Below are 8,864 nucleotides of genomic sequence, written 5' to 3'. Positions count from 1 at the left end.
AGTGCCTCAGTAGCTATTTTTGTGTCTAAAATGCATCTCATTTTTGTATTGTCTATTGTTTCATTGAGCCTACATTACAGTGTAAACAATATGTGTGCTACACAAGAATGACTATACAATAACATTACAAACAACTCTGATATAAATTTCATTTTGAATTTAAATTAAGACCACTACTCCTATTAATACTGATTGTAAAATAAATTAATGTGAAAGTGGCACCAATATTATTCTTGATCCATTTTTCTTTTTCTTTTCTTTTCTTTTTTTTTAAACCAATGGTTTTGCATTTGTAAGTCTTAAAACGATGAAAGAAGAAGCTTCTCTTGATTGTCCACAAGCAGCGGTTAGCACTGCATGATGCACTATTCCAGACACAACAGTGTACCAAAAAAAAAGAAAGGAGGAAAAGTCAGTAAGGGGGGGAAGGTGTCGGGGGAAGGAGCGAGGGGGAGGATGAAGAACGTGTCTTCTCTTATTTTACATGCTCGGCAGCATGTGACGAACAGTAAAACTTCTTATGGGTAATAAAGTTTGACAGGTTGTTGAACTGGATGTCACAGAGGCGGCAGTACTTGCCGCTTCCAGAGCCGTTCACGCCCTTATTGGCTGTGGGCACCGCCTCCTCGTTTGGGGACTTGGAGGAAGGCGACATGTTCTCGTTGGAGTCGGTCTGATTTTCGGTGGCCCACGTCGGTGAGGGATTGGGGGGCTGGCTGTCTGGCTGGGGCTGGTTCTCTTGCTGCGGCGGTGCTGTGCCTGAACGCTCCTCGGACTTATGCCCCCCGTTGACAATGACCATGCCTCGGTTTTTGGGCAGGAGGGGAAGGGGTTCCTTGCCAGGGTGAGGGCAGCCGTTAGCAGCAGGCTGTGTGGCCTGCTCTCTGGTTGTTCCCGTCTCTCCTCCTCCAGCACCTCCTCCCCCATTAACACTTTGCTCCTGTTCACCGGTCTCTCCCTGCACCGCTGGCCCCCCGTAGTCAGTTGGTTTTATCCCAAAATACGGTGATATTTGCTCAGGACCTTTGACCTTCTTTATTGCTCCAGGGTAGAGGCAGTGGGGCAGAAACATATTCTTGCTGTCCTCTTTTGATGGGATGAGCTGGGGTTCAGCGAAAGACTTGAGACCCGGCACGGGCCCCAGGTGTGGAGGAAACATGCCTCCATTCTGCACCATCACCTTCCCGTTGCCATTCTTCTCACATTTGCCTGGGTTCTTATCGTAGACTTCATCCGGGTTACCGCTGCTTTCACTCTTCACATCTGGGAACATGGTCGTCTCCAGGCCGCCGCTCTCATTGTGCTGTTGTTGCTGTTGTGGCTGCTGCTGCTGTGCGGCAGTGGCGGCGGCCGTTGCGGGGCAAAAGTTCTGTTTGTGCGCCAGGTAGTTCTCCACTTTGTTAAAACTTATCTTGCACACTGCGCATTCATGATAGTCCAAAAGTCTTTTGGGAGAGCTACATGACTTGTCGGATACCGGCGAGCATTTTTTGCTAAGGTCAATGGGAGCGTCCAGCTCCTGTGGCTCCACGATGTTGCATTTGGGAGCCAGAACGGGTTTGGTGACAGTCAGAGATGCCTCCAGGTGTTTAGGTACCATACTTGGGAACATATCACAGCGGGGATGGAAGCGGTCTGAAAGGCTCTCTACAGCTTCCTGGGATGTGCAAGGGTTCATGGGAGGAACCCCAAGGAAACCTGGCTGACCCATAGGGGGCCTCTGGTGGTCCTGATCCGGGAGACACATCTCATACATCTTCCTGCGCTTACGACTCCTCATGGTTCTCTGCATGGAGGGCACCTTGTTGGTGGGCATGCGTTTCATGGGGGGATCATGACGAGTGGCGCAGTAGTACTGCTTGTGGACCATGTAGGTCTCGTGACGACTGAACGTGATATTACAGGCGTCGCAAGTCGTCTTGGTCGGATCGTTGTCACTTTCCACCAAACCTGTGCTGGGGCTCTTCCCCTCCATCTGCTTGTCATTCAGCCTCTCCTCAGCCCCAGTTGGCGTGGAGACCTTCTTCACCTGTCCTGCTAGATCCTTATCGGGGCCTTTAGCCCCAGCGTTGATCATGTCCAACACGCTGGAGTTCAGGCAAGCTGACTGCATGAGGTGGCTGTCAGCCTCCGACGGGTGGCAGCCGGCCAACATGCTAACAGAACTGTGACCGCTGTTGGGGCTGACCGCCTCGGGGACCTTATCCGAGAGGGCAGAGAAGTCGGGGGACTTGGCCATGTGCTGCCAGCGGCTGTTACAGTAGTGCTTTTTGTGGACCAAATAGTTGTCCAGGTTGCTGAAGGTGATATTGCATTCAAAACAGGTGGCCCCTTTGGGCATAAGAGGACTGTAGATGACAGGGGGGTAGCTGTTCCCTCCGTGGCGCAGCCTCCGGTGAACTAGCTCTGACATTTTAGCCAGAATCTCAGAAGCCTGCGGGACTACTGAAATGTCTTGGGAGAACGCAAACTGAGACAAGAAGGGGCCCATGGGAAATGTAGGCATGTTATGCTGCACAGGGGAGGAGGCCAGTCGGGGGCTGGAGGGCTCAGACTTGATCCTAGTGTAAGAAAAACTGGCTTTGCTGCCTGGGTGGGCCTCTCCCTTCTGAACAGACAGCATGGGCTTCTTCTCAGTCTTGTCAGCTTCCCCGTCTGTGCTGGTCTCCTTGTTGAGGGTCCCTTTGGGACTTCCGAGCAGAGCGTCCTTCCTGTTGGCCAGCTCAGTGCGGGCCTGCTGCTGCTGCTGCTGGAGGCTTTCCTCCGGCCCCCTGGGGGAGTGCTCTGTGCCGTTACCTTCCCTGTGAAGTTTGCTGCCGTGCCCATGTAAGTCCTGATGCTGTAAGAGTTCCCTGTGGCTCTGGAAGCTGATATGGCAGTGATTGCATCTGAAGGCCGCCTGTGACAGGTGAGACATGATGTGATGCTGGAATGTAATAAGAGAATCTGCCGTGTAGTTACAGATTGTGCATTTCAAGCTGGTGCCAGGAGGGAGGCTCTCTTCCATTTTGACACCTGTGAAGGAGATAAAAGGGAAAAATGCTCAGAATCTCGCCTCCCACTTCTCCTTTAGAGTTAACTGTAGAAACCATCAAACACTCATGCATTATGCCAAGCTTATTCCCATCCACTCTATTTTTTATGGCTCAAGGATAAACTGTCAACTATACCAGCTGACAGTACGATATGTATATTCCTCAAAATATATGACAGTTGGGGTTTTTTTCAAGCCAGCCTAAAGACCATGTGAATAATTGCAGGCTTTCATTTAATATTTAGTGAACTTTGGCTTTTGGGGGATCCATACATTAAAAAAAAAAAAAAAAAAAAAGATATCTGTTGCCTCTCTGACCCATGACCTTAATACTCACCACTGTGCGAGGTGCTCAAGTGCATTTCTAGGGCCCTGGGTCCGGAGAAGCTCTTATTGCACTGTGGAAAGGGACAGATACTGGGGGTCTGGTGTGGGCCACTGTCATTCTCCTCCACCACCGTCTCTGGCTCCCTCTGCCGCCCGCTGCAGTAGTACATGAGATGAGCCTGCAGGTTCCTCTCGCTCCTAAACCAGATTCCACATGCTTTGCAGGGGAAGATGTCCTCTGGAGAGGGGTGGGGAGACAGAAAGGGACAGAGGGGATGTGACATCAGGATACAAACAGCACTTTTATATTTACAGATAAAGGGCCTGCGCAAGCTCCTCTCATACGTCTACAGTCCTGCCTCTCAAAGCCTGCGTTAAAGGCTTTTCCACCAAATCCTCGGCTGCAGCATATCGCTGTGTTGCTACCAGTGGGTTGGTGCCCTTTCTCAAGGGCAAACAAGAACACTGGACCATCTGCTTACAGAAGCCTCCCTGTCGAGCTGAACCCAGATAGCCCTCGCTAAGTAAACAAACACACTATTTGCATGAGGCGTGTATTTTGCAATTAACACGTTAGTTCGAGCCTCAGTGTGTTTATGTGAACCCCCCCAAACTTGAAGGTCGATGGCTCTTATCTCCAGCGCAGAGACTCATCTGGGTTAATCTACGCCCGGGCGGAGACGACGCTCCTTGTTAAGCAGGTGACTGAGTGCAGGCTGTGGACTGGTGTGTGTGTGTGTGTGTGTGTGTGTGAGAGAGAGACAGAACAGAAGTGCGATTGTGCATGTCTAAACAAAAGCACATCTCGTTCCAGCTCCGGTGCCGGTGCATGTGCAGACACTCACTGTTGACGATGGCAGTGGGCAGGATGGAAGCCATGGCGGCCTGCTGCGGCAGGAGCTGGATGCTGTCCAGCAGCCTGGCTGGGTACATGCCCTCACTCAGAGACATGTGGTTCACCGGCTGCAGACGGGAGTCAAAGTCCACCGCAAACGCCACCAGCTCCTCGCCCTCCATCATGTTCTTGGTGGTTGTGCACCACAGTTGGCCACCTGGACAAAACAGGAGATAGAGGAGACGTTTAAACGCCTGCTGCGAGGGAGGAGAGAGCGCCGTTTCGTGCGCGCGCGACTAATTCTGGTCTTAAATGTCAGAGCATTACGCAGAAGGAGAAATGGTAATTGCTTGCGCACAAGTCAAACACTTGAATGGGTGTTGCGTAACTGCGGAGCTTGAATGAATCATCCTGAAGTCTTGATAGTATTCTTAAATAACAAATCGTCAGAAATACAAAGGGTCAGGTCATCAAAATGACAAAAAAATAAACCAGAACGGAAAGTTCTTAGCAGGAACATGTGTTTTCTAAAGTCAGCGCCAATATTACTCTTGATAACTGTCAGCAAGCTGGCAGCAGTTTTTAGTGCGACAGTTTTTCTTTCTTTCTGCTGTATCAATGAAAACACTGAGATGTGTAGATTCTTCGCACTCTCCTGAAAGACACTCGCTTTTTTTAAATGTCATTTTTCAGCACCGTGAGCAGGGTGACTGTTTACGTTGGCGTGAGGGCACAAATCTCGCGTACTTTTATTTTCTCGATAATTTTGGTGAATATCCTTCATCTTTTTTTTTACTGCCACTCAAATTTCTTTCAAGGCTCCTGGCACTCATATCCAGAAGCAAAGTGCACCTCAGCTGGGCTAAACTGTAGTCTAGAGTGCTGTAGTCAGCTAGAACACTGAGACAGGGCCTCCATAATATTAGATTGTTGTGTTTTGGGATTAAACATTCCTCTGAAATCTTCTGAACATATTCATTAAGTCGGAGAAAGGGTGGGGTGGGGCGGTGTGCAGGAGGAAGCAGGGAGGGAGGGTGGCAGAGGGAGAGAGTGAAGGTTTTAGCTTAGATAATATTTATCTCAGCACATGACAGGCTTTTCAGCTGCACTTCATTTTCCATTGAAGAGATTAAAGTTTTTAATATGACTATTTACAGAAATCTGGCTGGGGAGATAACAACAAACTATGATACGCCGCCGCTAAATGGCAGAATTAGGACATTGTTTCTGAGGAAAGCTGGACAATTAATTAAAGCGTGCTGTTAGCTTTCAAAGATGTGCAAACATACCGACGGAGTGTCAGGCTGAGAAGGGGGGAGGCGGCGACGGGAGACATGTGATTTGAGCCCTGGCTGATGCGGAATAAAGAGAGTCCTGAGGAGAGGTGTGAAGGCAGGGGGACACTGCTATAGAAAGCCCCGGCACATGGGCAACACTGATTACTCATGTTTACACAAAACCTGTGAATCACCAGGTTTAAAACCGCCCTGCAGACACGGCGAAGGTGCAAGAAGGAGCAATCCACTTTTCTGTCTGTTTATTAGAGGCACGGCCACAGAGACGGAGCCGCCAAGTCTTTACGCCGCCACGGCACGCGTTACGTCCAAATCGCTGTTAAGTCTGCAGAATGAGGTGCCCCGTTATTTCAACAGGAAATTGAATATTTAAGATTTCGCATCACTGTCCTGATTAAAACCTCTCTAGCCCTCTCCTATCTGCTGGTGAAGCACTGGAAATTAGACCAGCACAAATGTGTCAAAGGACTGAAATGGTATTAAAATATGCTATCTCTCAAAGTCCCATTTGTGTGCACACTTCCCCTTCCCCTTGAGTGTGTGTGTGCATGGGCGCGTGCGTCCCAGCGCCACTTTAAAGAGCAGTGCCTATCTGTCGTCCAATCTGCTGTGACGAGACACACACTTCAGGCCGCTCCACTTCATCGTTTTGATTCTGTCATACCACACACTGCCTGGAGAGGCCCTTTGAATTTTTATCTCCTAATTAAAATAACAAAACTCCTCTCCACTGTCTGCCCAAGTTACCATCAAGGTAGATACAAACTGCCACTGACAATGGCGGTGGAATATATCGCAGCCATAGCCACAAAAAAAAGTTTCTCTCCTCCGCGAGGATTCCTTAGTTCAAAAACGCGCTTACAAAGGGAATTACCAACGAGGCCTCGGCGCTCAGATACAAATCAGTGTTTTCTTGGGTGGGGTGGGGAAGATCAATCAAAATCAAAGATGCTGTATGCTCTCTCAGCTGAAAATGAAGCAGATTATGTGGAGTCTGATGGAAATCTTTCGCCTTTTTTTTTTTTTTAAAACTGCATTTTCATGGAGGAATATGCGCTCAGATTGCATCCCTTCAGCCAAGAATGCTACAGATCCATCTGTTGTGTGTGAGAATGCTGGGAGTGAGTTTTTTAGGACTGCATGTCCCAGTTTTAGTGAGCCGCACAAAACACAGAGGCAGCACTCTGCTCGTTCCACTCACTCACTCAACCAAGACAGGCTAGTAAGGTACATGAGCTCAGGCTGCAGGATTATAAGTGTAGTTTAAAGCATATTGTCATCAGAATGAGAACTGGAAACAAGCAGCTGCTTCCCCTCTGATTTTTGATTATTACAGCTCTACACGTTACGCATCTACATTCAGACTTGACATGCATCCTTTGCGTAGCTTTGTGTCACAAATCTGAAATTGATATGATTAAGTGTGCAGCCATAGCATCCTCACATAAACAAACATGCATGCGTATGCGTGCCCACGGTGCGGGCGCGCAGAGATGTGTGCATTCACAGAACGAGTGTGCAGAAACATGTCCGTTTCATGCACATATGGAGATACAAGGCTCTGAAAAGCGACTGCGTGGAGGCGTCAGGTGGGCAACAGACAAAAAACAAATACCCCATGAAGGAGCGCTCTCGAAAAATCCGTCATGCCTGTTTGCCTCTGATGGCCCTTTTCCGTGACAGGTGATTTAAATCACAGAAACACGGGGCGGGCCACCTATGCCCATGGTGCAATGGGAAATGAAAGAAAGGAAAGGAAAGCAGGGGTGGGGGTATGTGTGCGAGGGGGGTGGGAGTGAGGGTCAAGAGTTAAGAGTGAAAGACCAAAAGCGTTAAGTTGTGAAACTGGGGGAAAAGGCTGGGAAAAGTGCAGCTTGTGATTTGCACTTGTTTGCCTGCTGTCTGCAGTGTGAGCTGCCTTTGTGCAGTGGCCAATGCAGTTGGAATGAAGGCTATTGTCTAAATCCTCCTGCAGAGCACCTGATAAAAGAATAAAGAACTATGACATATTCTAAAAACAATGGAGGAATTAAGGGGAGACAATAGGCCAGCTGCCTCATTAAAACAATCAAAAACGGCATCCTGTACGTAGTCCAGATAATTAAAAACCACTGCTTCCTACAGTCTCTCAATACCATATCCACCAGCTCACTGAGGCCCCGAGACTGTGGCTCTGCTGGCTAAATGCCCTCTCCCTTCTCTTCTCCTCTGTTTGATTAATGGTTTATTTGAACGCGCAGCTGAAGATGAACATATGAAGGAATTCATGAAACAAAAATTATAATGCAAACCCTTCTCTCCCCCCCACCCCTCTATAAGCACTCATAAACTAATCAAACGTCTCAGGATGAATCGCAGGCACTGGGGGCGTCTGTCCCCTCCCCTTTGCCTAAAGCCCTGAGAGATTTCAAAGTGCACGCATCACAGGGGCATTTTTTAATTTTCTCACTTTAAATGACTTTATAAGAAAAACGGATGTGTACAGTATCTGTGTGGATGGGTGGGTGTGTGTGTTGGGGGGTGGTGTTGGTAGAAGAGAATATGAGATACTTGAGCAGGAATTTTTTCAAATATTTTTCTTCCCCCCCTTTATTTTTCTTTTTTTTGTGCACCCTGCAAACCGCTACCACCACCACCAGCGCCATATCTTAATGAAGTTGCAAACAAATCTCTCATGCCTCGTGCGAAAAGCTGAGAGACAACAAAGCAGCAGAAATAACAGAAGGGCCCGGATAATTAAACTGGCCTGAAGACAGGTATTCAAATGTTGGTGTGTAAACAGCACAACTCTTTAATAGTTTAGCTGTAAAATGCGTAGTTAAGCACATCAGCACTTGCCTCTCCCATCTGTCCAAACACATTACCGTTGCAGAGGCCATTACGGCACTGGAGTACAGTCCCGCTGCATACCAGCCTGTGTGTTATGGGAGGGGTTGAACGGTGCTTCTGGGAACACTAACGCCGGCCCGTCGGCATTATCTGAATGCATCGTGGGGTCATGTGTTACAAAGAAACACTCTGCAGGTGAAGAAATGGCCGAGCTTGAAAGGGAGATCTGTGAGGTATACTTGTGCCGAAGTGCTTGCTGATCCCATTATGTTGTAGAAAAGAGCAAAAGGTTAAAATATCTAATTCTAGATAGCAAAAAAAGACAAGAAAAAAAGATGTTCCTTTGTCAAGAATGATGTTGTGGAGACTTCTTTTTTTCCCTCGGCTTCTTAAAGTGCTCGTCTCCGTCTGTTGGCTCTGCGCTAACTGCTGGTCTTAATTGTGAAGTGAGGCCAGTGGTGCCTGAAGCCACAGAGAGGGTTGTAATTAAAGACCTCTACTCTTCTTGTCTTTAAATCAGCTCCGACTCCTCCTGGTCAAATGG

At 48.3% G+C, this 8,864-nt stretch overlaps 1 protein-coding gene across 1 annotated transcript in view; it reads right to left on the bottom strand.

Moving 5' to 3' along the window:
* Positions 1-51: 51 nt before the first annotated feature.
* zfpm2a (zinc finger protein, FOG family member 2a) overlaps positions 52-8,864 on the bottom strand; it is a 119,294-nt gene continuing 110,481 nt past the window's right edge. The window contains exons 6-8 of the mRNA XM_080896115.1: positions 4,207-4,413; positions 3,372-3,599; positions 52-3,015 (exon numbers count right to left, since the gene is read on the bottom strand). Coding sequence (XP_080752241.1) covers positions 476-3,015; positions 3,372-3,599; positions 4,207-4,413 — 2,975 coding nt within the window. The 3' untranslated portion in view covers positions 52-475. The remainder of the gene's footprint in view (positions 3,016-3,371; positions 3,600-4,206; positions 4,414-8,864) is intronic.

Source organism: Rhamphochromis sp. 'chilingali', assembly GCF_963969265.1.
Source record: "Rhamphochromis sp. 'chilingali' genome assembly, chromosome: 11".
In the NCBI taxonomy this organism is placed as follows: Eukaryota; Metazoa; Chordata; class Actinopteri; order Cichliformes; family Cichlidae; genus Rhamphochromis; species Rhamphochromis sp. 'chilingali'.
This window is presented reverse-complemented; position numbering and strand designations above follow the sequence as displayed.